We start from the raw sequence: 26,741 nt of genomic DNA, 5'->3' as shown, positions 1-26,741 counted from the left end.
ATCTACACTTTCTGTTGTCCTTTTGGTGACCAAGGACATGCATTTTTAAGTGGCTGACATACAAAGTATGTGCCACAGATCTAGAATGGAGCACAGCTCCCTGATCAATAACTATCCATAGACTCCATTACCATAGTGATTTAACTGAGTGTTTTCCTCTAAGGGTGAAATGTACTGAAAAATATGAGATCAAACTTTGTATTCATTTATCCTCCAAAGTAAAAATTTAGTGAGTCAGGATCAGAAATAAATTTGGATCTCAACCTCAGGATCTTTCTGGAGGCATAGGTCAAAGCTAATCAGTCTTCTAATGCCTTATCTCTGAGTGTTTGGAATCACTCATTATCATTTTAATTTTTCTGTCAGAGAAACGATGCAGACACCCAGGAGAATTAGAAAATGGGAAGGTGATAGCTGAGACAGAGCTCGTCTTTGGATCACACATAAAATTCGTTTGTTCAGAAGGGTGAGTGTGAAGCAATGTATAAACAGTTGTTTTAAATTAATTTTTAATAAATAGCTGATATATTTCAAAAGTAAAAATGATGTAAAACCATATACACTGAGAATTTTCACTTCTACCCTCTTGCCATCCACCCCATTTCTTTCATGTCCTTAAAAACAGGCATTCACTTTAATGGGTTTCTTATGTATCTTTCTAGTGTTTACTTTTATAAACACAAGCTAAAAATTAGTATATATTTTTATTTTACACCTTTCCAATAACAAATGTAGCTTCGAGTCTTGCTTTATTTTTACTCGTCAATATGTACAGAATATAGTTCCATGTTTGTGCATAGAAGTTTCTCAGTGATTTGCCTTCACGAGGTCACACAATATAATTGTGTCATGTATCATGGATTAACAGTCTCTTGATGGATCCATAGGTGTTTCTGTTTTGCCATTCTGAAGAGTGCTTTGATCAACCACTTTGTGCATATATAATTTCATACAGATGCAGTTATATCTGTAGGGTGGATTTCCAGAGTGAGATTTCTGGGTCAGAGTATACATATTTGAAAATTTGAAAGATACTGCCTAATTCTCTCCTTAGAGGTTATAATGTTTTGCAGAGTATGTAAACACTTATCTTTTCATAGACTTCCCAACTGTGTTGTCAATCGTTTGAAAACGTGAAATTTTTGAAAATTTTCCAAATTAAGACGTAAACATGAAATCTTACTGTAGTTTCAATGTATATTTCTCTTATCATGAGTAAGATTGAGTGTACTTTTATGTGTTCAAGAGATATTTGTATTGATTTGTGAACTATTTGGCATATCCTTTGCCTGTTTTTAAGAATTAAATCTTGAAATTTCTAATCTTAATTTCTAGGATAGATACCTACACACATGAACATACACATACACACACACGATATATACACATGAACCTATGCATACTAGGATATAGATCTTGTTTCTTTTTTATTTAGTAATTTAAAAAAAATTTTTATAAACATATAATGTATTTTTAACCCCAGGAGTACAGGTCTGTGAATCGCCAGGTTTACACACTTCACAGCACTCACCATAGCACATACTCTCCCCAATGTCCATAACCCCACCACCATCTCCCGACACCCCTCCCCCCAGAAACCCTCAGTTTGTTTTGTGGGATTGTCTCTTATGGTTTGTCTCCCTCACGAGCCTATCTTTTTCATAAATGTTTCATTTATTCTTTTCCTACCAGCCAACCCCGCCACGTTGCAGCTCCACTTCCTCATATCAGGGAGATCATATGATGGTTGTCTTTCTCTGATTGACTTATTTTGCTAAGCATAATATCCTCCACATCATCACAGATGGCAAGATTTCATTTCTTTTGATGGCTGTATTGTATTCCATTGTGTATATATACCACATCTTCTTTACCCATCCATCTATTGATGGACATCTATATTCTTTCCATAGTTTGGCTATTGTGGACATGGCTGTTATAAACATTCGGGTACACGTGCCCCTTCAGATCACTATGTTTTATCTTTAGGGTAAATACCCAGTAGTGCAATTGCTGGGTCATAAGGTAGCTCTATTTTCAACTTTTTGAGGAACCTCCATGCTGTTTTCCAGAGTGGCAGCACCAGCTTGCATTCCCACCAACAGTGTAGGAGGGTTCCCCTTTCTCCGCATCCTTGCCAGCATCTGTCATTTCCTGACTTGTTAATTTTAGTCATTCTGACTGGTGTGAGGCGGTATCTCATTGTGGTTTTGATTTGTATTTCCCTGATGCCGAGTGATGTGGAGCATTTTTTTTTTTTTTTTAATTTATTTTTTATTTTCAGCATAACAGTATTCATTATTTTTCACCACGCCCAGTGCTCCATGCAATTCGTGCCCTTTATAATACCCACCACCTAGTACCCCAAACTCCCACCCCCCACCCCTTCAAAATCCTCAGATTGTTTTTCAGAGTCCATAGTCTCTCATGGTGGAGCATAACAAATAGCATGGAGCATTTTTTCATGTGTCTGTTGGCCTTCTGGATGTCTTCTTTGCAGAAATGTCTGTTCATGTCCTCTGCTCATTTCTTGATTAGATTATTTATTCTTGGGTGTTGAGTTTGCTAAGTTCTTTATAGATTTTGGATACTAGCCCTTTATCTGATATGTCATTTGCAAATATCTTCTCCCATTCTGTCAGTTGTCTTTTGGTTTTGTTAACTGTTTCCTTTGCTGTGCAAAAGCTTTTGATCTTGATGAATTCCCAATAGTTCATTTTTGCCCTTGCTTCCCTTGCCTTTGGTGATATTCCTAGGAAGAAGTTGCTGTGGCTGAGGTTAAGAGGTTGCTGTCTGTGTTCTCCTCAAGGATTTTGATGGATTCCTTTCTCACATTGAGGATCTTCATCCATTTTGAGTCCATTTTCGTGTGTGGTGTAAGGAAATTGTCCAATATCATTTTTCTGTGTGTGGCTGTCCAATTTTGCAAACACAATTTGTTGAAGAGACTGTCTTTTTTCCATTGGACATTCTTTCCTCAAAGATTAGTTGACCATAGAGTTGACGGTCTATTTCTGGGCTCTCTATTCTGTTCCATTGATCTATGTGTCTTTTTTTGTGCCAGTACCATGCTGTCTTGATGATGACAGCTTTGTAATAGAGCTTGAAGTCCGGAGTTGTGATGCCACCAACTTTGGCTTTCTTTCCCAACATTCCTCTGGCTATTCGAGGTCTTTTCTGGTTCCATATAAATTTTAGGATTATTTGTTCCATTTCTTTGAAAAAAATGGATGAGATTTTGATAGAGATTGCATTAAATGTATAGATTGCTTTAGGTAGACATTTTAGGTAGACATAGAAAGTATTTCATAGTATTTGTTTTTCCAATCCAGGAGAATAAACATTTTTTTTGTTTTTTGCGTCTTCCTCAATTTCTTTCATGAGTACTTTATAGTTTTTGCGTATAGATTCTTTGCCTCTTTGGTTAGGTTTATTTCTAGGTATCTTATGGTTTTGGGTGCAATTGTAAATGGGATCAACTCCTTAGTTTCTCTTTCTTCTGTCTTGTTGTTGGTGTAAAGAAATGCAACTGATTTCTGTGCATTGATTTTATATCCTGACACTTTACTGAATTCCTGTACAAGTTCTAGCAGTTTCAGAGTAGAGTCTTTTGGGTTTTCCACATATAGTATCATATTATCTGCAAAGAGTGATAGTTTGACTTCTTCTTTGCTAGATCTTGTTTCTGATAGGAGCTGCAACTTTCCCTCCAAGTATATTATTATTATTATTATTTTTGACTTGGCTATTGATTCACTTTTTTTTTTCTTAAGGAAAAATTGTTTTCATGCTTCATATTTATCAAACTCTCTTTTTAAAATGGCTTCTGGATTTTAGGTTTTCATTTAAAAGCCCTTCTCTAACACCCCTTGTCATCCATGATAAGAGGAGAAGGGAGTTGGGGCAAATTGGAAGGGGAGGTGAATCATGAGAGACTATGGACTCTGAAAAACAATCTGAGGGGTTTGAAGTGGTGGGGGTGTGGGAGGTTGGGGTACCAGGTGGTGGGTATTATAGAGGGCATGGATTGCATGGAACACTGGGTGTGGTGAAAAAATAATGAGTTCTGTTTTTCTGAAAACAAATAAATTGAAAAAATTATTTTAAAAATGCATAAAAAAAGCCCTTCTCTAATACAAAATTTTAAACTATTTGCCTAGATTTCTTCTGCTACTTTTATGTTTTCATATTTTTTGGTGCCAAAAGCTTTGATCCATTTGGAGGCAATATACAATATACAGTACAAGATATATATCCTAGCCTATATTTTCCTGTATGACTTTCCTGTTATTCCAAAAGTCCTTTAGTTTGCTGATTTAAGAGTGCTTTGTAACACTGTATTAAATTCTCATATATATCTTGTATGTATCTGCATATGTTTCTACTTAATGCTGTTGTTTTGCCTACATAGTCATGTACACATTTCACAGTGATGTACTACCAAGGTTTTATAAGATATTTCAATAGCCTTATGAGTAGTCCTGCCTTATTGTTCTTTTTAAATTTTTCTTGACAATACTTGTTTATTTTTCTATATAAAGTTTAAATTTAGGCATATTTAAAAATCAGTACTGGATTAGTGTTTAACTTAACTTTTGAAGAAACTTTTCCCAAAACTTTTCCTTTACCCTCTTAGGGTCTCTGATTGGGTTTGAGAATTAAGTTGACATAAGGCTAGCAGGGGAAGAGCGTACATATTTAGTTTTAGATGTCCATGGGAGCCTTCACAGGAAAATGAAGACCCCAAAAGTGGTTAAGCCTCAGTGTTTATATACCAGGTTGAAGAAAAAGTAGCAACTGTGGAAAAGTAACCTCTGGAAGTAACCTATGGAAGGTTGCAGGTAGATAAGGGTCATTTTGACAAGGTCTGTTTGTACAGATCTCTCCTGGCTTCACCTCCCCATCTCTCATGATAAGTTTGTTCTTTTCCTCCTGTTATGGGGAAAGCATCTTTCACATAAGAGTTTTATCTCCTGCTCTCAGGAAGAAAAGGAGAGTTCAGAGTGCCTTCCTTTGTCTATTTCAAGTGCTTTAACTCAAAATAATCCTTGGTAATTTTACTCTTAGTTGTTTTGATACAGACCATTTACTCCACCATTTTGTTGCTATGTGATGCTCTTTTAAAATTTAGCTTAAGTGGACCCCTCAGTGGCTAAGTGGGTTAATTAAGCCTCTGCCTTCGGCTCAGGTCATGATCTTGGGTCCTGGGAACAAAACCGGCATGGGGCTTTCTGCTCAGCTGGGAGCCTGCTTCTTCCTATCTCTCTGTCTGCCTCTCTGCCTACTTGAGATCTCTCTGTCTGTCAAATAAATAAATAAAATCTTTCAATAAAATAAAATAAATCAAAATGTATATTATTATTTCTGCAATACCTATTTGAAATACATTATAAAATAGCTATTTTGTTCTGTTTTGTGTTCCTTCTTCAGGTTCCCCAACCAAGTATGTGTTGATTCCTCTTTGCTTGTCCCCTGTGTTTAACATTATCCCCTAGTACTGTTATTTCCTTTTGTTTGATTTTCGCACATGTAATCCTCATTATTCCTTACGGTGTATGACTCGTGAGATGTGAAGTGAGAAGATTCAGAAGGGAAGTGCTGTTGGAATGTTGAAAGTGTTTCTACTGGAGTAATCGGAAACCATATTTTTCCCTTGGTTTCCTGGGTAGCTTAGAAAACATATTTTCAAGAAATTCCAAAATAAGTAAATACTTAATTCTCAATGTCTTTTATCTTATTAAAAGATTCATTATTCTTTGAGTTAGTATTAAATAAGTCCCAGGGGCTCTAGTTTGCCAAAGGTAACATTTCCATTAGTGTTCAACCACAGTGTACATTTATTCCTTGATGATAGTACCATTTTAAGACATACTAACAATGCTTTTTTCCACTACTATAGTACACTGAGGGGAGGAAGACAAACTGAAGGAAGCTTAGAACTCTCAAGAGCCATAAAAAATGGGGATTCTGAATGGGGGAGTTAGTGGCATATTGGAGAGGGTAAGCACCCAGAAGTCAGAAGGGGGCTGCATGTCAGAGGGCCTGAGAGGTTGGGGTGTGTCTAGAGACTGAAGTCTTACACACTGGGAAGTGTTATTTGGAAAACATTATTTCTTCATTTTTACAATTGAGCAACCAGTTTATTTGTTTAGATCCCTTTATCCAACTTAATTTAAGGTAAGAAGAATTTCATTAAACTCTTCATTAAACTCTTCATTAAACTCTATTTCATTCAGATATATTTTAATTGGCAAAACCACTAATTATTGTGAGATCCAAGATAGAGGAGTTGGTTGGAGTGATCCTCTCCCACAATGTATAAGTAAGTAAAGACTTCTTCTGGCTTGACTGCAAATCTAAACCATGTTAGAATATAAAACTCTTGCGCATCTTCGCTGCTTCTCATACCCTCCATTAGAATTTGTAACATGAATGCTTGATTTGCAAAGGTACCTTCCGTGATGATTTCTTCTTCTTCACTCCACTCCAGTTGCTAAATGTAAGCCTCCTCCAGACATCAGCAATGGGAAGCACAATGGCGCAGATGAAGATTTCTACACATATGGCTCTTCTGTCACCTACAGATGTGACCCCAACTTCTCAATGATAGGCAACCCCTCCATATCTTGCACAGTGGAAAATAAGACAGTAGGTGTCTGGAGCCCAAGTCCTCCTACTTGTAAAAGTAAGTCACAGTGATGAATTTTGGCCTGAATAGTTTGCTTACAAGAAAAAAGTAGGTGACTTTGCTGGGGGAAAGGGAATGCTTCTGAGACTAATCATTGTAACCATACAGTCATTTATCTGCTCCACTGGTATTTATGTTTGATGTACCAGCGTGCCGTAACAAACAGCAACTAAGATCTCACTGGGCTCTGCAAAGCAAAAGTTGATTTTCATTCATACCAAGTTGGCTCCATGTCCAGGGGACTCTCTAGACTGGCTATAGTCTAGGGGTAAATTCAGCAACAAGTCTAGCAATCCAAGTTGCTTTGCTCTTGTGATACTTCTGCATTAAAATGTGCTTTCAAAATCTCTTCAGTAGGAGAAGAGAGAAAAGTAAATTATGTCCTGGCTTTTTAAAAGAGCTTTGGTCCAAAGTGACCACATATCAGTTTACAGCTTTTTGTCCCAAACTAGTAATGTGTAGACTCTATCTTAAGGGAACTGAGGAATATTGTGTTTTGTTTGTTTAGGGAGAGGAAGTGGAAATATTGGTTAGCATTTACAATGTTCACTGCAAGTGCCTACAGGACAAAGCAAACAAACAAAAAAATCAGAAAATCTACTGAGTATTGTTACTTGGCTAATCTGAGGCTCCTTCCTTTAGGACTAAGTGTCTACATAGTATCATTTAATATTCTCACTCCCCACAGAACACAGTCAAATCAGGGGGTGATAAAGTGTGATCCAGCGAGCAATTCAAAATGTCAGGAGTCCAGACAGCAAGAGGTGGAAATAGCAGAGTTTGAGGATAGAAATTTAGCAGAGCCAGATTACGAAGGGCCTCATGTGTCCCACTAAGAAGTTCAGAGTGAAGGTGAAAGGGAAACTTTGAAAGGCTTCAGATGGGAAATAAATATGTTGCATTTCAGAGAGACAAGTCGGGCCACAGAAGAGACAACAAAAGAAGGAGGACAAAACTCAACCTATAGGCACCTGTTGTAACTATCCAGCCATGTGGTGAAGGTAGCTTCAGCCATAGCCATGAGTCATCAAGGCGGCAGGGCAGACATGGGGGCAAGATGACTGACTGCTGTGGGGTTGGGGTGCCCAGGGCAGTTTGTTCTGTGTTTGTGAGAGCACAGATCTCTGAGGCCTGACTGCCTCTTCCTCATGACAGTCATATCATCACCACTGGCCACTGACCCACACTGAAATCATGCAGAAAAGTAGGCCACTGTCAGGGAAGGATTATGAGGTCGTTAGGGATGTGTTTCTTTTGGGTTATAGATGGCTGGTTTTTCTTGAGTAAGCTGGGGTTATTCACAATCATATCATAACAGAACTGATAGGATAAGACCTCATTTTACTGAGGCTTGTAATAGTTGCAATTATATTCACTTTAAAATGTTTTCCTTGTATAAACTGGACATATACTGTATTAGGCTTTTGTATCATAGTTGAATCTGCATTAGCAATTTCTCTTTTGTGACCCACTTGTCTTTTCTTGTGATTCTTTAGAAATCGTCTGTGTTAAGCCAAATGTTAAAAATGGAATAGTGATCACTGGATTTAGAACCATCTATACTTATAAAAACTCCATGCAATTTGACTGTGAGAGAGGTTTTATTCTCAATGGAAGCAGTTTAATCCATTGTGGAGAAAATGGTGACTGGGATCCCCCTCCTCCCATCTGTGAGCTCAGTAAGTATGGACCCTGCAGGAAGTTCAATGTTTGGCATCTAAATTACCCAGAAATGTTGGTGGAGGTATATTTGTATGCCTAAACCCACTAGAACCAGAGTAAACATTTAAATTTAGATCAATAATTGTCTTTATTTTTTCTAATTGTTGGGAAAAAGAAAGATTACAGCACGCTGGGTAAGGTCTTATATAATCCCCAAAGGTTGCCATATACATATGTGCAGGTTGTGGACACTTCAACCCTACAGGGAGACATTAACATTGTAGACCTTGTGGATCAGTGTATTTATTTCAACAATTTTCTCACAGTAGGAAACTTGTTTTGTTCTAACAAAATCATTACGTTATGGTAATTGATTGAAAGATTCATAGTAAAGTGTTCTGGGGGATTGGGAGAGTCAGAAATGCCTTTTTCCAATTTCCACAAAAAAAATGATATAAACTAATCATGATTCTGACACTCTGAAACTATAAACTCGCATGGATCATGAAAACTTCTGCTAATAGTAATAATGATAACTTGGTGGTTTGTTTTCTGAAGTGGCTGATGCCTCAGCCATGGCAAGACAGTCCCTGGCTGAATGAACGCGTGGGATCCTCTGGTAGGACAGGATTGTTGGTGATCACCGTTGCATCTCTAGTAGTAGTGACTTTCCCCACTTGTTCTTCTTTTATGAACAGATAGTTGTACTGACTTACCAGACATCCCAAATGCCTCCTGGGAAAGATATAACAACCATGCGCCAACAAAAGAGCAAATGTATAATATTGGAACTGTGTTGAGGTACACGTGCTCTGCCGGCTATAAACCTGTTTCGGATGGGCCTACAACTGTGACTTGTCAGAGAAATTTGACTTGGACCCCACATATAGGATGTAAGGGTGAGTCCCTGCTTTTTAAGTCTTTTTGTAGATTAGATGCCCACCCTGGGCTAGGCTTTCTTTCTTTCTTTTGTTTTTTCCCTTAAAATGAATGCAATTTTATCTTTCAAGATGCATTTAGGATTATAATAATTCAACAGAGGAGTGAAGTATTATTGTCAGAAGGGGTCATGAAAGTCTTGAGGGAGCTGAGAAACTGTAACTATAACTTTCCTTATCCCATTTCAAAATCAAATGAGATGCGGACACGGAGGGAAAGCGGAAATGAAGCGTTGAGCAGACTGAGCATTAGCTTCCCCACTGGTGAAGAAGCATGGAGAATAGGGTTCAACATTTACCAGAGTCAGACTTCCATCACAGCCCTTTCCTCCCCACTGTCAGCTTTGGGGTGCTTAGTAGAAGGAAAGGCTGTAAGACAGTCATTAAATCAGCCAGGTGCAAAGTGGCTATGTCTTTGAGCTGAGGGGCTGTGGGCTGCAGGAGCTGGGTCTTGTGACCTACCCCTAGAAGACAGACCCTGACTCCTGACCCCTCACCCAGTACTCTGGCCCATCAGAGGGGAAAAAAAAAAGAACTTTTTGTCATCTCAAGATGTCTTTTCTCTTTGAGAGAACATGAGGAACTGAGAGACAGGTGGACATAATTTTATGGGTTTCAATGGAATTGACAACAGAGGGAGACAATACTTCCTTCCGCACATCAGAATCTTGTCATTTTAGAGGTAAAGACATAGAGGCCCAGGATATAGGGAGCTTTATTCTATAGGTTGGAATTTGAAAAATGTGTAAAATGAACAAGTAATGAAAAATGATAGTTTAGATCAACTTACTGGAGATCATTTCACATTAGGACTTTAAGTTTAATTTTACTTATTTAGTCTCATTTGGGGGCAATAAAATGAAAAGTTTTAACAAAATTACTGAATTAAAATATATTTAACAATGATTGCCACCACTTAAGTAACAAAGTATTAATAAATACAAGATTTTCATAAAAACAGACACATAGATCAATGGAACAGAATAGAGACCCCAGATATGGACCCTAAACTCTATGGTCAACTAGTCCCCAAAAAAGCAGGAGAAAATATCCATTGGAAAAAAGACAGTCTCTTCAATAAATGGTGCTGGTAAAATTGGACAGCTACATACAGAAGAATGAAACTCAACCATTCTCTTACACCATACACAAAGATAAACTCAAAATGAATAAAAGATATCAATGTGAGACATCAAAATCCTAGAGGAGAACATAGGCACTAACCTCTTCAACATCAGCCACAGCAATTTCTTTCAAGACATGTCTCCAGAAGCAAAGGAAATAAAAGCAAAAATTAAATTTGGGGGACTTCATCAAGATAAAAAGCTTCTGCACAGCAAAGGAAACAGTGAACAAAACAAAGAGACAACCCACAGAATGGGAGAAGATACTTGCAAATGACACTACAGACAAAGGGCTGATACCCAAGATCTGTGAAGAACTCCTCAAACTCAACACCCAAAAAACAAATAATCAAGTCAAAAAATGGGCAGAAAACATGAACAGACACTTTTCCAAAGAAGACGTATAAATGGCTAACAGACACATGAAAAAGTGCTCATCATCATTAGCCATCAGGGAAACTCAAATCAAAACTACATTGAGATACCACCTTACACTAGTTAGAATGGCAAAAATTGACAAGGCAAGAAACAAAATACATCAGAGAAGTTGTGGAGAAAGGGGAACCCTCTTACACTGTTGGTGGGAATGCAAGTTGGTGCAGCCACTTTGGAGAACAGTGTAGAGGTTCTTCAAAAAATTAAAAATAGAGCTACCCTATGACTCAGCAATTGCACTACTGGGTATTTACCCCAAAGATACAGATGTAGTGAAAAGAAGGGCCATCTGCATCCCAATGTTCATAACAGCAATGTCCACAATAACCAAATTGTGCAAAAGGCCAATATGCCTTTCAACAGATGAATGGATAAATAAGATGTGGTCCATATACACAGTGGAATATTACTCAGCCATCAGAAAGGATGAATACCCAACCTTTGCATCAACATGGATGGGACTGGAGGAGATTATGCTAAGTGAAATAAGTCAAGCAGAGAAAGTCAATTATCATATAGTTTCACTTATTTGTGGAATATAAGAAACAGCCTGAAGGACTTCAGGAGAAGGAAGGGGAAAATGAAGGGGAGGAAATCAGAGTGGGAGAGGAACCATGAGAGACGTGGACTCTGAGAAACAAACTGAGGGTTTTAGAGGGGAGGGTGATGGGAGGTTGGCTGAGCCTGGTGATGGGTATTAAGGAGGGCATGGGTTACGCAAACAATGAATCATGGAACACTATTTCAAAAACTAATGATGAACGTTAGTGTGGTGACTAACATAACATTACTATGGTGACTCTCATAATATTAAAAATTTAAAAATATAAAAAATGGAAACTTGATTTTCATGTAATAAAAAAACACACACGTAAAAAATAAATAAATAGATAGATAGATAAACGCCTTTGAGGATTTTTCTTTCATGTATCTGTTGGCTACCTGTATGTTTTCTTTAGAAAAAAGTCTATTCAAGTACTCTGCCTATTCTTTAATCAGATTATTCAATTATTCAATTTTTCAGTGTTGAGTTTGGTAAGTTCTTTATATATTTTGGATATTCACTCCTTACAGATATTTCCCCCCATTCAGTAGGTTGTTTTTCTGTTTTGTTGATGGTTTTCTTCACTGTGCAAAAGTGTTTCAGTTTGGTGTAATCCTAATAGTTTATTTTTGCTTTTGCTTCCCTTGCCTGAGACAACAGATCCATAAAGATGTTGCTGATTTTAATGTCCAAGAGATTACTGCCTATGTTTTCTTTTAGGAGTTTTATGGTTTCAGGTCTCACATTTAAGTTTTTAGTCCATTTTGAGTGTGTGTGTGTGGTGTAAGAAAGTGATCCAGTTACATTCTTTTGCACATAGCTGTCTAGTTTCCCCAACACCATTTATTGAAAAGACTGTGTTTTCCCCATTGTATATTCTTGCTTCCTTTGTCATAGGTTACTTGACTATATGAGCAGGGCTTTATATTTGGGCTCCCTGTTCTCTTCTATTGATCTATGTATCTATTTTTGTGCTAGTACCATACCGTTTTAATTACTATAGCTTTGTAGTACTTCTTAAAATCCAGGACTGTGATACTTTCAGCTTTGTTCTTTCTAAGGATTTTTGTTTGTTTGTTTGTTTGTTTGTTTGGCGATCAGAGGTCCTTGTGGTTCCATATAAGTTTTAGGATTATTTATTCTAGTTCTGTGAAAAAATGCTTTTGTTATTTTGATAGGGATTGCATTAAATGTGTAGATTATTTGGGTACTACAGACATTTTAATAATGGTAATTCTTCCAATCTATTAGCATTGTACATCTCTCTCTCTCTCTCTCTCTTTTATTTATTTTTTTTTTTTGGTGTCATCTTCAATTTCTTTCATCAATATCTTATAGTTTTCAAAGTAGAAGTCTTTCACTTCCTTGGTTAAATTTATTCCTAGGTATTTTATTCTGCTTGATACAATTGTAAATTGGGTTCTTTTCTTAATTTCTTTTTCTGCTACCTCATTGTTAGTATATAAAAACACAAAAGATTTCTATATGTTAATTTTATACCTTGCAGCAGTTCTGACTTTATTAGTCTAACGATTTTTTGGTAGAGTCTTTAGGGTTTTCTATAGATAGTATCATGTCATCTGCAAATAATGACAGTTTTACTTCTTTCTTACCAGTTTGAATCCTTTTTATTTCTTTTTCTTGTCTGATTGCTACAGCTGGGAATTCTAGTACTATGTTGAATAAAAATGGCAAGAGTGGACATCTTTGTCTTGTTTCTGATCTTAGAGGAAAATATTTCAGTTTTTCACCATTAAGTATGATGTTAGCTATGGGTTTTTCATATTGTGGCCTTTGTCATGTTAAGATATATTTCCTCTACACCCACTTTGTTGAGACATTTTGTCATGAACGAGTGTCATATTTTGTCAAATGCTTTTTCTGCCTTTGAAGTGCTCATATGTTTTTAAAATTTTTTCCTCTTGTTAATCTGATTTGCAAATATTGAACCATACTTCCATCCCTGGTATGTATCCCACTTGACCATATTAAATGGTCCTTTTATTTTATTTTATTTTTTTGAATGGTCCTTTTAATGTATTGTTATGTTCGATTAGCTAATATTTGCTAATTATTTTTGACTAATTAAAAATAATTAATTATTTATTTTTGCATCTTTGTTCATGAGGAATATTGCCTGCAGTTTTCTTTTGTGTGGTGTCTTTGCCTGGTTTTGGTATCAAGGTAGTACTGACTTTGAAGAACGAATTTGGAGGTTTTCTTTCCTATTCTACTTCTGGAACAGTTTGGGAGGAATAAGTATTAACTCTTCTTTAAATGTTTGGTAGAATTCACCTGTGAATAGTGAAACCATTTCGCCCTGGACTTTTGTTTGTTGGGAATTTAAAATCTTACTTTAAAATTATATTTATGTTACTCACTATAGGGGCCCTGGATATAAACTTTTAAGGACATTTTTCCTCCTGTGACTGAGGAACTGTAAGGTATTAGAGAGGTTAATAATGATGTAACCCTAATGAAATCATAAGCAATGACTGTTACTTGTCATTGCTTTTGAATACTTCTGAAAATTTGCATTTATGTGCAAGTTTCATCCAGTGTCTCATTTTGGAAGCTCCTAATGAAATTTTTTAATTAAGGGAAATAATAGGTTGGAGTACTTTAGCAATCAGGGACAGGGAGAGCAGACCCAGAGGGCCTCAGGTACCCTTTTCTGTTCCCCCAATCTCTCTTCAGTGGTGAAATCTTGAAAAGCAGAAATGAGTTATTATCCATGGGAGTCTCATGGCAGTGATTTTACTAACCATTTGTCTCACTTTTTATTTTTTAGAGGTGTGTTGCCCAGTACCAGAGCTGGAGAATGGTGAAATCATTTCACAACGCACTAGCTCTGTGAATAGCTGTGCTTATTTCTATGAAGATGTAGTTTATTATGAGTGTTATAAGAAACGCCAGTCTACCGCTAGATGCCTAAAGGATGGCACGTGGTATCCCAAAACACCAACATGTGAGGAGAGTAAGAGCTTATGGAATTTTATGTTATTTTTTCTTTACCTTTTTTAAATCTACATTCAGGTTGGTTTTACACATAGTGTATTATTAGTTTTGGGGTAGAATTTAGTGATTCATCACTTGCATGTAACACCCAGTCCTGGTTATATCAAGTGTCCTCCTCAGTGCCCATCACCCAATTACCTCATCCCCCCACACCACTCCCCTCCAGCAACCCTCAGTTGGTTCCATGTTTCTGTGTACCAAAGTGATAGAATTATTAAGAAAAGGTTTCAAATTAGGAAGAATTTGTACACCCTGCATGATTTTTGGAGTGAATACATTTGTTAAAAATCATTGCCCACCTCCCAATCCAACTTTCTTTTTCCTCCTCATCGTTTATTCCCTTTCTCTTGACCTTCTTGCTTTTCTTTTCTGAATCAGTAAAAATAGGCCACATCTAATATAATAGATCAGCTGACCTTTTCAATTATTGCCTTCTGTTTCTTGGTGTTTATTGTCTTGTCTTCTCTTCTGTCTGTTCATATGCCTTAATCTGCAGTTCAAGAACCACCCAAATCTGTTTGAACCCATCTTTCTAAACTTGCTTCCTTTCCTCCACAAACTTCCTTCCTTCCTTCTGCTGTCTCTAAGTTCTCCTTCAGACTCTCCCCCAGTGTGAAATGCCTACCTCTCCCTCACCAAGAGCATTTAGGTGCTCAACAAAATCCTACATCTCCCACTGTTTTTCCATGGCCCTGTCTATTGATGGTCAAGAACAATGATCCCTGCTGGACGGTGATGTTTCTTCTTGCCTTGCATGTGAGAAGGAGCCCTAAAGAGGTTCACATTGCTGTGTTCCAGAAGATCTTCTAAAGTAATATTGTGAAGTCTCATCACTATAAAATATTATCTCTCAACTGGCACTTCAACTGTGCCTTTACCAGGCCAATCCAATGTCTGAACAGATTTACAGGTTCGAGATGATGCAGTCTATAATGTGACTAGTACATTCTATGGCCACGGTCTCAGTACCATGCCTCTTTTGCTGTGAGTGGGTTTTCTAGTTGCACATAGTGTAATTAATTTCCAATTATTAAACAATATAATGTTCAGATAAAAGTGTTGACTGAAGTACCACAAACAGAAAAGGCAAACTCATACCTTGAACACCTTTGTATTTCTGTCAAAAGACATACTTGTCCCTTCTAGGTAGAAGGGATGCAATATAGTCAACTTACTACCAAGTGGCTTTGTAGTTATCTCAAGGGATGGTATCATATTAAAGACTTAACGCTGTGGCTGGCAGTATGAAGATTCAGTGACAGCCTTGGTAAGTGGCAGTCCATGTTGTTGTGCCCATGCTTATTCTTCATCCATACCACCCCTTTGCTCCTCTTCCTCTTGTGACAGCACTGGAAAGGCCAATGGCAGAAAATGGCTGACTTTAAGTTGCTGAGATATTGTTTAATTGTTTAATGCCTGCCCTACTAGGGATGCTCTGCTGGTGTTAACATGCAAAATAAAAACTTTGCATTTCCTGTCATTCCCATATATCAGGTCACCTACTTCTACCTACCCCAGATCTCCTTGGGCCTAATCTTCCAATCTTTGCCCTTAAGGGCACTGCCAAACAAGCCATTCATTCTGGGCCATTCCAGGCTCATTTCATCTATCTTTAGCCCACTTCTTTTTCCAACAAAGTGAATGAGCAGATCATCTAAGATTTTTCCTTATTACTGTCTTTCCATGATCAGCCTCTAAAGCAGCTTCCATCCATTTAGCTTACACATACCCAAAATACACATCTGTGAGTAGGCTTGGCTTTCTCTCTTCTGTCAGTTGGTTATAATGGAGATTCCACATAGCCATGAGTCTGAGCTCAAGAGGCACTTGTGCAACAGTGGATGGGCATAAGGAGGACCTAGGCTTCCTATGTGGGTGGGCTGCTTGTGCCATCTGGTCCTTGCAAATGCTCAATCCCAGATGACAACTTCCATTTTATAATGAATTATTTGTTGTCTGCTTGGCCTTATAACTTGGTTCTGATTGACCAAAATCATGATTTTGGCACATGCTCACTTCATGACCGAGTATCAGGCACAGCTTCTATCAGGACCAAACAACATATCAAGAGTTATATCTTAAACAGCACATTGCATGGCCTTGCTTCAGGATCTCAAGGGTATATGCTATGATGGTCCCGTTGATATTTGCATGCTTTCTGACTATAACCACTTTCAATGTACGAGGTTCTGCTGCATCTTAAGTTAAAAGCAAGAGGACAATTACACTGCAACTGCCTCAATAGAACAAAAGATGTTTTTAGTGTTCTAGGCATCTAGGAATTTACAAGGGTTAAGGAGGTCTGCACAAAGAACCCAGATTATCTATCTATCTATATCTATCTCAACATGCTAGTTTCTTCTTACTCTATCAGTGTAATTAGCATAATGCCACTGATATTCCGGATCAATGTGTATGTTCAGATAATATAGTATCCTCAGACTCTATTATGACAGGGGCAACGGAGTTATCATACCCTATGGCTGAAACTACAAATACATGTTTTGATCCTTCTGTGTGTATGCAAACTGTCTCTGACCCTCTTTTTGGATAGAGATGAAAAGAAGGCATCTGCTAAACCAGTGGTCATCATTTCCCTGAAAATACAAAAATCTACTCTAGCAAAAAGATATCACATCTGAATTAGAACGAAAATGTTGAGTTTTGAGTAGTCGACTATAATTCCCCAGAATCCTAACTTCTCTTGTAGACTGGGGAAGTAAATGGTAATAGAATGGGGAGGCAGCTTCAGTTCCTTAAGAGTGGTACCAATTCCCCCCCCACCATTTCCCCTGCCACCTTGGTATATGATATGTTTTGTAAAACGCTGTGTTCGCTTGAAGGAGGATGGGTATGAGCAAGATCAATGGGCTTCTACTTGACTTCTTGGATATGACAGGTCTTACTCCAAAAGGCAGGAACTCAACGTGGGGGCTGAACAAAGTATTAATTTTAACCATTCCCATTATCCGTTTGAAGATATTAGATGACCACCAGGTGGTCTAATGATGGGGCCAGGATGGTTCCTCAGCCTGAGGCTTAGAAGAGGGCAACTCAGGTCTTGGGTTGGGCTAAGTGTTCCCCTGGGCAGAGAAGATGACAGGACAGAATGGAGCCTCCTACAAAACACACAAATTATGGAATGAGCTATTTTTTACATTCGACAAGCTCATGCTTTCTCACTTTTATCTCTCAAGGTCAAGACTGTGATTTCCCTCCTGAGGTTGCCCACGGATATTATGTAGATACGAAAGGATTGTGGCCATTCACAAAAAATGAAGTGATATATAGATGTAACAAAGGATACACTCTGGTTGGAGAGGCCAAACTCTCCTGCAGTTCTTCACGCTGGACCCCTAAAGCCCCTCAGTGTAAAGGTAACTCTAGCTCCCTTTTCAGTAGGGTGGGTGGAAGGGTCACAAAAGCATGGAAGCGTTTGATTTAATTTGTTTTGATTTATTTGAAATCGTGACTGTGTTCAGGAGGCAAACAGTACAAAGGGAATACATAAACATCAACCTCCCTTCCTCTTTCCCCCAGTCACAAAAATTCAGCCCCTATGCCCACTTTCCTGTATATTCCCGGAAAAATTCTGCACATGACCCATTTCATCTTTGGCCTGTGACAAAATTTTTATGCAAGCTTGCTCTAGCATGAATGTGGGCTCTCTTGGGCTAATTGCAAACATCATGAAGTGGTAAAGACTTCCATCACAGCCTCGTGCAAGGCCCCACGGCTCCTACTTTGTTGTGGGGACAGGACAAGCCAAGGTCAGGTCTGACTTTTACAGGCACACAGGTTAATAGCACATTGCCATCAGCAACTCCGGGGATGATTGGCCACCATAGTCTCCATTCCACACAGAGGCCAATCGACAGGAGGGAATATTTCATAGCTCTTGTCTTGCTGGGATCGAGAGATGAGGGATACTTGCTTTGAAAGCTGAGGACCAGGGGTCACATGACTTTTTTCATGTCTTATCATGTTCTTGGAAAGTATGAAGACCTGGGGCAAGTTTCTTAACCTGTCTGTATCTCAACTTTCTTCCAGAAAAATGGGAGTGATAACAGTCCTTACCTCCAGAGCTGAATCACATAAAATGTTCAGCCTGAGTCTGATATATCAGTGTGGCCAATGCTCAACCAAAATGCTAACAAATATTACTGTTACCGAAACCAAAGATAAAACAATTCACAGCACCTGTGATAGTTAATTCTTATAATCCTAACCTGTTGTCATGTCTTTTTCCTTAGATTTATATATTGCTTAAAACTGTGTTTTCATTGTAGCTCTGTGTCCAAAACCAGAAATAGCCCATGCAAAGCTGTCTGTGATTAAGTATCAATATCTTCAGTCTTCAAATGTCACCATCCAGTGTGACTCTGGCTATGAATTGGTTGGTCCCCAAAGTGTCACATGCTTAGAGAGCAGAACCTGGTACCCTGAGTTGCCCAAGTGCGAGTGGGTAAGTGACATGATTCAAGAAAAGCTCCTGTGGTAGCCAGTCCTAAAATAGGGGCCTCCCTCTAAACACTGTCCCAGCCCGCAGTGGTGAGATCTGAGTTGTCAACAGTCAGTTCTGAGTCCTTCAGAGGAACTTTTTTCTTTTTTGAACACTGTGGTTCAGTAGGAGTGGCAAGCTTTCCTCTCTCACTGGAGGAGAAAGAAAAACCAAGCCCCTTAGGGAGAAGAGGGCCTCAGGTACCTGGGACTTTTTCTAGACTATATAATATACTGTATTCCATTTCTGGATGGTCTCAGAAACATCTGGATGTCTCTGTCCTCACAGAAGCCCCCTACGAAGCTGTCTCAGAACTGATCCCTATCCCTCCAGGAAGGACCATGTTGGGACCCAAGATGTTTTCTGGTTTTCCTGCTCACCAGGCAGTTCTGGGCTTGGTCTTGGCTCTGTCTATAGTCCTGTCATTGCCAAGAGTCACTCCTCAACCCTGCTCCTTCTTGATTTGAAGAGAAGCCACTCAACCACACCCATCCTCTACTCTCTTTCAGGTGATCCCCGAAGGCTGTGAACATGTCCACAAAGGCAAGAAGATCATGCAGTGTCTCTCCAACCCAGCGGATGTGAAAATGGCCATGGAGCTGTATAAGTTGTCTTTGGAGATCGAACTACTGGAACTACGGAGAGACAAGGAAAAGAAATATACTATGGAGTCACCAGTGTAATTTCCCCCAAAAGAGGAAGAAAAATGCACCGCCTTCAATACAATAGAGACCCCTTCAGGTTACCAGCTCCCTTTGCACCATCATTTATGGTAGTAAATGTCTAGAAAGGATAATTTGTTCACATTTAGTGCTTTGTGACTGTAGAATTATTGATGATCTTGTAGCTGATGGTTTTCCTTTTCTGGACACAGAGTGCACACTTTGTTTCAAGTAAAAAAATTATGTGTCAGAAAGAATTTTGCCTTTGTGGTCATCTGTCCTTAACGAGGTCCCTAAACACACCCATTCCAGAAAGTTAATACATTTCCTGAGTGTAAGGGTCTTGGACTTGGGCTCATAGCCAAGCATTTCCCAGGTTGCCTCACTGCACACTTGCACACATGCTAATCCCTCAACTCCTCAGTATTTAGAGTCAATGTCAACACACCCCGTGTTCCAAGTCCATTTTCCCCATTTGAAGGGAGTCCTGCCCTTTATGAACCCCTGTGTGCTCGCCCTTTGCCTCACTAATGCTACGTCTCGACATCTGCCTGACAGGAAAGGGATTCGTGTTTGTGTCTAGACCTCCTTCTTCCATTTTGAGAAAACAAACTCTGACAGACTGATGCATGAGGTCCACATGGTGGCTGCCTGTGTGTCCCCAAGTCTTCCCTTGTCATTAGCAAGAAAAGTGACATGGCCTGAGCAGGTGTCCCACCCATGAGGAGAAACCCCCATCCATCACCCGTACATCTTGGGGTACCCTGGACACTGCGGTTCCTTCTACTGGCCACGTCATCCAAGGGTTGCCTCCTCTGAAATCTCTCATTTGTGTCCCAGCCCTTTTGCTTGTCTCTTCCCTCTTTATTCATAGGCCTCTGCGGGGGAGCATGGGCCACTTTTGTTCTTATTTCCCCAAATATACTTTGCACAGGCCCTGGGGGCTCAGAGGCTTTCACTGAACCTTAGAGGCAATAGAAACTCAGAGAATCTGACCCAACACAGAGGGTGTGTGCCGGCAGTCCTGAAAACCATTTGCCTGCTCCCGCTTCTAGGAAATCTGTAGATTTTAATTGTGATTTCCCCTTTGATGAGGATTTGTAGGTCACCGGTTTCCTTGGAAGGTGGCCTCAGAAAGCGGTGTTTAGCGAGTGGATCGTGAGATGACCAGATGAGAAAGGGAGGACCGCTGAAGGAAGGAGACTGACTGGGGTGATTATTGTCTTTGGTGATGAGGGCCCAGGGAGGCTGACTGTGCTCCGAGAGTGTGGGGGACACAATCCTGAGTAGTCTTTCCAGGGGTGAGGATCTGGAACATCTTTCCACCAATTCCCTCCTCTCATGGGTGAAGAGGCCCCAACAGAGGACTTGGGGACAAACCCTGTGGACCACTGAACACGCTCTGGAGGTGGGGCTTAAGGTCAGGTGCAGAGAGGCTGGTAGAGGAGGGCACTATGGGGGGCCCCGCAACAGCCTCCTATGTAGGGATACGGGCAGAGCACAGCTGGCCTGGGCCACACTTCCCTTTTCTCTGTTGCTCTCTTCGGACGTCTGTTCTGGCCTGTCTCTCTCTCTTTTCTCTCTCTACTCAAAACTCTCATTTCTCTTCATCAGACCCCTATAACATTTGATTTTTTCATCCCAAACAGAATTGTTATTTTTAGCGTGAGCGGTTCATTTCTTTATCTGCCATTGAGCTTTCATTTTTTATCGGAATTCTCACATATCGAATATTTGCCGCCCTGCCTATATAAACCACCAAGAAGTCCACAAGCTACTATCACAAACATGGGTTCCTTGCCTTTGGTTTGTGGGGTGTGAGGATGTGGCATGAGCCCCAGGGGTCTCCCAGACACTCTGCTGATAGAATTGCCACATGATCTGCTGGCGCCATTTAAATATCTGTGTATTATAACTATTATTTCCACAGGATGCACCAAAAATATGATCTACAAAAGTGGAAGCTATTCTTAGCCATGCTCATGAGCTGAAATGGCTTAAAAAGACTTTATCAGAAGATTTTATGACAGAAGAACTTGGTCAATCTGTTTCTCGTTAGGGAGTTTGAGTAGAGGAAGGAAGGGAGCCTGGATATTTTATACCAAAAATGTAAAATGAAATTTAGAACATATGGAAGCACAACTGCGTTGCCTTCTTAGACAGGAGCAGATGGATCATTTCAAAGAAATTCAGCTGTCAGGGTGGTCTGGTGTTCCCAGGAGCTTTATAACCGCAGGCAGAGAAAACCCAAACAGTTCACGTCCCGGTTTCGCCACCAGGCCTCTGCTTCGGTTCGTCTAACATCAGCGGGACTGGACGAGGTGATGCTGACCATTTCCCTGTGGTGAAAAGTGGATGAATGTTCGACAATTCCTCTTTCAGACATGGGCTCTCCTTTCTTCACCAACAAATGTGTCTCTGCCTCCATCCCTCTCCTTTGCCTCCAAACCGACTCAGGAAAATTTTCCTTCATTAAGCAAAAATTTTACAAACATGACTTTGCTTGCTTATATTCTGTTAAAGTTGTTTGAATTCATTTTCTAGTTCATTATTATTTACATCACATGATTTGACTTTACTCCTTTACTGTAGTACATGTTTTCTCAGACATACAACAAAACCGAATTTGTATCTGGTTCTGTAGGGTTTCCCCGCAGACTGCATGCAATTATCCTCACTACTGAGTCCACTGAATCTTATATAATTAGGTAGTTGATGCTTTAAATGCATTATATACATTCAAATTCTTGGTATATATTTTTGTATCTGTGTAATAATGTTTTACCAATACAAACAGCTTGGTTTGGATATTGGGGTGGGCTGGGAAAGAAAAATTTTTCCCCATTTCTTTTTTTTTTTTTAATATTTGTTTATTTATTTATTTGACAGAGTGAGACAGCAAGAGAAGGAGCACAGCAGGGAGAGTGGAAGAGGAAGAAGCAGGCTTCTTGCAGAGCAGGGAGCCCAGTCCCAGGACCCTGGGATCATGACCTGAGTCAAAGGCAGATGCTTAATGACTGAGCCACCCAGGTGCCCCAGTTTTTCCCAGTTTCATAAGGGAAATTAGTATCTGTGCTATCTGAAAAGTCACGTTCTACATCATGTTATTAGTGGATTATAATTGAATTGCTAACTAAGTATGCTTCTATTTTCATATTACTAATGTGTTCACATGAAGAATTATCTACCTCAGGCTTCATTCTTTATCTGTACAGAAGACATGGCAGAAGCTTTTAAATGTCAGCCCTTCATGGTTCCTTCCTTAACATTTTCCCTGAGCACATCAGAGCAAGGCAGAGACTTATTATCACACAGATATGAATTATTTCTTCATTTTTTAATATATTCTTTCTTTTAAATCCCTTTAAAATGATCTAAAATAAATGCATATATATGCAAACAAATATTGAAACAGTAAAAGTGGGCATAAATAATTCCAAGGCTTTTTTCCCTATTTCTCTATAAACATTTTATATTTAAGTTTTATCTTTAAAATTTTAATTTTTGTGTATAATTCTATAAATTATAAACCAAATTAGAAGTGCAGCTGTTTATTGACCTATCAACTCTACTTATCTTTAAAATTAATTTTAAATATACATACATTTAACAAAATCATTTACTAACCAGACCCACACAATTCCTTTTCCCCAGTCCCAGAGAAACACAGCTACTTCTTTTTTTTTTTTTTTTTTTTTTAAGATTTTATTTATTTATCAGAGAGAGAGGGGGAGAGAGCAAGCACAGGCAGACAGAATGGCAGGCAGAGGCAGAGGGAGAAGCAGGCTCCCTGCTGAGCAAGGAGCCCGATGTGGGACTCGATCCCAGGATGCTGGGATCATGACCTGAGCCGAAGGCAGCTGCTTAACCAACTGAGCCACCCAGGCGTCCCACACAGCTACTTCTTAAAACATTTTTTTTCCTGATATTTATCACCATGTTTTTAGAAATTATATTTTTTTCCACTTTTTAAATAAATTATCCATTAATCTATTGATTATAACCAAAGATTCAATCATCTGGTTTTTTCATTCTTTTTTCCAATATGGTTATTGCCCAACTTTACTTAAATTAGTAATATAATGTTTGCATGGAATGATCACTGCACTGGACCAAGTAGTGTTCTGTGAGCATGTTTCTTTTCCTTATAACTGCCTTATATTACTCTGGTGTTGATGGTGTTCTTTTCAGTGATGTTGTTTGCCTCCTTAGTTAACCTTGTTTCTATTTCCAATTCCTCCTAAGTGCTCCAAGAGATTTTTCGGTCCACCACTATTGTCTGAATGTTCAGGGACAACAGAGCCTTATCGGCTCGCTTTTTTGTCCCCATGGATCATTCTCCCAAAGTTCATTCTCTCACTTGGTTTTAGTTTGGGTTCTACCAGAAGCGCAGCCTGAAACAAGAACTAAAGTTAAAAGGTTTGGTGCTTGCTTCGGCAGCACATATACTAAAGTTAAAAGGTTTGTTTAGGAATGGCAGGAAACACCAGGAGATGAGTACGGCAGTGAGGTAGGGAAGGGAAGGCAACAGTAAGGGGTGTGTGATCCAGGCAATTAGGATGACCAGAGCCTAATTTCAGGGAAACTGGTAAAGATGTTGAACTTCACTTAGAGAAAGTAATCGCCATAAGGTGAGGGAGTTGGGGTATTGATACACTAATTTCCATCAGTCGTTAATTAAGATCTGTTTCTGAAGGGCTTGATCCCAGGATGCTGGGATCATAACCTGAGCCAAAGGCAGAGGCTTTAACCCACTGAGCCACCCAGGTGCCCCTTCATGAGCCCTTTCAATCTATAAACTCATGTTCTTCTGTTCTGAGAAATTTTCTTATGTAATTTCTTTAATAATGTTTCTTCACGGAAATCAAATTAACCTGATATCATATCTCCTTGTTGATTATGCACCTTTGTTATGCATTTTGTCTTCATTCCTACCTTCAACCCTACACACATTTTCTGGAAAATTTCTCTGGCTTTACATTCCATCCTTTTTGTTGAATTTTTTTTTTTAATTTCTTTTAAGACCATTTTATGATGCTTTCCAAAAGATTTGTATCTTTTTCTCTTTTCAAAAAAAAAAAAAAAGTAGATTCCTTCTCCATGGAGTTATTTGTAATACAAAAGTATTCTTTTGCAACTTAGTTAATGATCATCACAGTCAGTTGTCCTTTTTTTCAGAGCGAAGCCCAAATTCTCTAAGGTTCTATATATATGAATAAAGTTTGCTGACAGTGGCTTACTAGCAGTGTGATGGTACAGTTGGGGATTTAAACTGTGGTTATAACAACAACTGTTAATTGTTTTCCTACCTATATTAACCCCCCTTTATCACTTCTACCATTTTAAATATCAGCAGGCACATAGCTCCTCAGCTAGAGGCTCCTTTGGAGTGACGTCCTAATGGGTGTAACTTCCCAGTCATTTTCCTGCTTGCTCTCTGCTTCTTGTTTCCTCAGGGTTGAAATGCTGACAGGGTGCTGGTGAGCAAACCTCCGCCATGTTGAGGAGGACAGCGCCCCAAGGGATGTAGACAACAATAAGTAGGAAGGAACCTGGTCCCTGGTACTGGGCAGAGCTGCTGACCATCCTAAATGCTCTTATGCCTCTTCTTTCATGAAAAAAAAGTCAAGTTCTACCTGGTTGGAGTCACTAAGGTTTTAGGAGTCCTATCTCCTGACAAGCTTGGGGTGGGAATCAGGGTCCTCTTTGTTGCTGTCTAGTTTCTCTAGAGAAAGATCCTCTGGTCTTCTGCTCACTTATTTACAACTTGAATTTCTACCATGTCAGATGAGGAGACTATTCCTTCTACATTCTCTCTGAATTCTTATTTCTCCCTCTGTTCATAGGCTATTTCCACAACCCCGTTACTTGTGCCCCATAAACACCAGAGACTGATTCTTTCCTGAAATAATTACCCCAACCCTAAAGGTAGATCATTTGCATTTGTCTCCTTGTTTTAGGTGAAATTTTTACCTTCCATTATGACTGATTTGTCTTCCCTCAGAGGTTTGCCCACAGTGGTGCTGAATAATTCCACCAGGAGTGAAAACTGTATGAAGTTATGTGAAATGTTAATTTGGTGCTGGAATTTAATTTAGCTTCAGAAAAGTCAGTTACAAAACCCCTGCTGCCACATATTTTCTGACTACAGGAACATAAATTAAATTAACTGATTTATTTCTTTCCTAGTTTTAATAACCACCAAAGAAAGAAATTGGTAAGCTAGAGTCTCTACCACAAAAAACTTAACTAGACGGGGCGCCTGGGTGGCTCAGTGGTTTGGGCTGCTGCCTTCGGCTCGGGTCATGATCTCAGGGTCCTGGGATCGAGCCCCGCATCGGGATCCCTGCTCCGCAGGAAGCCTGCTTCCCTCTCTCTTTCTCTCTCTCTGCCTGTCTCTCTGCCTACTTGTGATATCTGTCTTTCAAATAAATAAATAAAATCTTTAATTAAAAAAAAAAACTTAACTAGAGACTGTAACGATCATCTTGCCATTTTGCAATAATGAGCGCTAAAAAGGGGGATGTATTTTTTTGCTAAAATTCCTTTGAATCCAGGAGCTACGCTTCCCAGTCATGTCACACTGATAATGAACCCATTTGCAAATCTAAAAAAGATATGATGAATTCTCTTTATTAAGAATCTTTTAAAAATTTAAGTACTCTAAGTGGATTGATGTACTTTTGAATGTTTTATTTCTAAAATGTAATTTTTTTACTTGAAACTTTAGATGTTATGTAGCTCAACACCTTGTAGAAGCTTTACTGTTGTAAGTTTTAAATTATATTTATTTTTAAGGTACACCAAAATATGCATGTATCAGTGGATCCAGTCAGGAGCTAGAAACCACACAATGACTTTTTAAAATAAAGAATTATTAAACTTTGATAAAAGGTTAACTATAGGAGATATATATATATATATATATATATATATATATATATATATATATGAAAAATACCTTTATGTGGTACTCTAGGGCTGTGGGAGGGCACTTAAGGAAGAATCAACTTCAAAAGAGTACCCCTTCCCAATGTTCTATTTGCAACTCACTAGATGCCAGAAGTTCTGAAGTCCAACATCTGACTCCTTTTTCATGGACGGATTTTTAAAAAAAAATACATAGATACAACATGTTTCCTTACAGTCCCCTAATTCAGAGCTGTAAG

At 38.9% G+C, this 26,741-nt stretch overlaps 1 protein-coding gene across 1 annotated transcript in view; it reads left to right on the top strand.

Moving 5' to 3' along the window:
• LOC309849959 (C4b-binding protein alpha chain-like) overlaps positions 1 to 26,741 on the top strand; it is a 56,696-nt gene that overhangs the window by 10,100 nt on the left and 19,855 nt on the right. Inside the window, exons 4-12 of the mRNA XM_082703052.1 lie at positions 367 to 466; positions 6,237 to 6,322; positions 6,491 to 6,685; positions 8,185 to 8,367; positions 9,049 to 9,249; positions 14,183 to 14,368; positions 17,607 to 17,786; positions 18,699 to 18,874; positions 19,420 to 19,590. Of these exons, the coding sequence (XP_082559178.1) occupies positions 367 to 466; positions 6,237 to 6,322; positions 6,491 to 6,685; positions 8,185 to 8,367; positions 9,049 to 9,249; positions 14,183 to 14,368; positions 17,607 to 17,786; positions 18,699 to 18,874; positions 19,420 to 19,590 (1,478 nt within the window). The remainder of the gene's footprint in view (positions 1 to 366; positions 467 to 6,236; positions 6,323 to 6,490; positions 6,686 to 8,184; positions 8,368 to 9,048; positions 9,250 to 14,182; positions 14,369 to 17,606; positions 17,787 to 18,698; positions 18,875 to 19,419; positions 19,591 to 26,741) is intronic.

This window comes from Mustela nivalis (assembly GCF_964662115.1).
Source record: "Mustela nivalis genome assembly, chromosome: 16".
Taxonomy (NCBI): domain Eukaryota; kingdom Metazoa; phylum Chordata; class Mammalia; order Carnivora; family Mustelidae; genus Mustela; species Mustela nivalis.
This window is presented reverse-complemented; position numbering and strand designations above follow the sequence as displayed.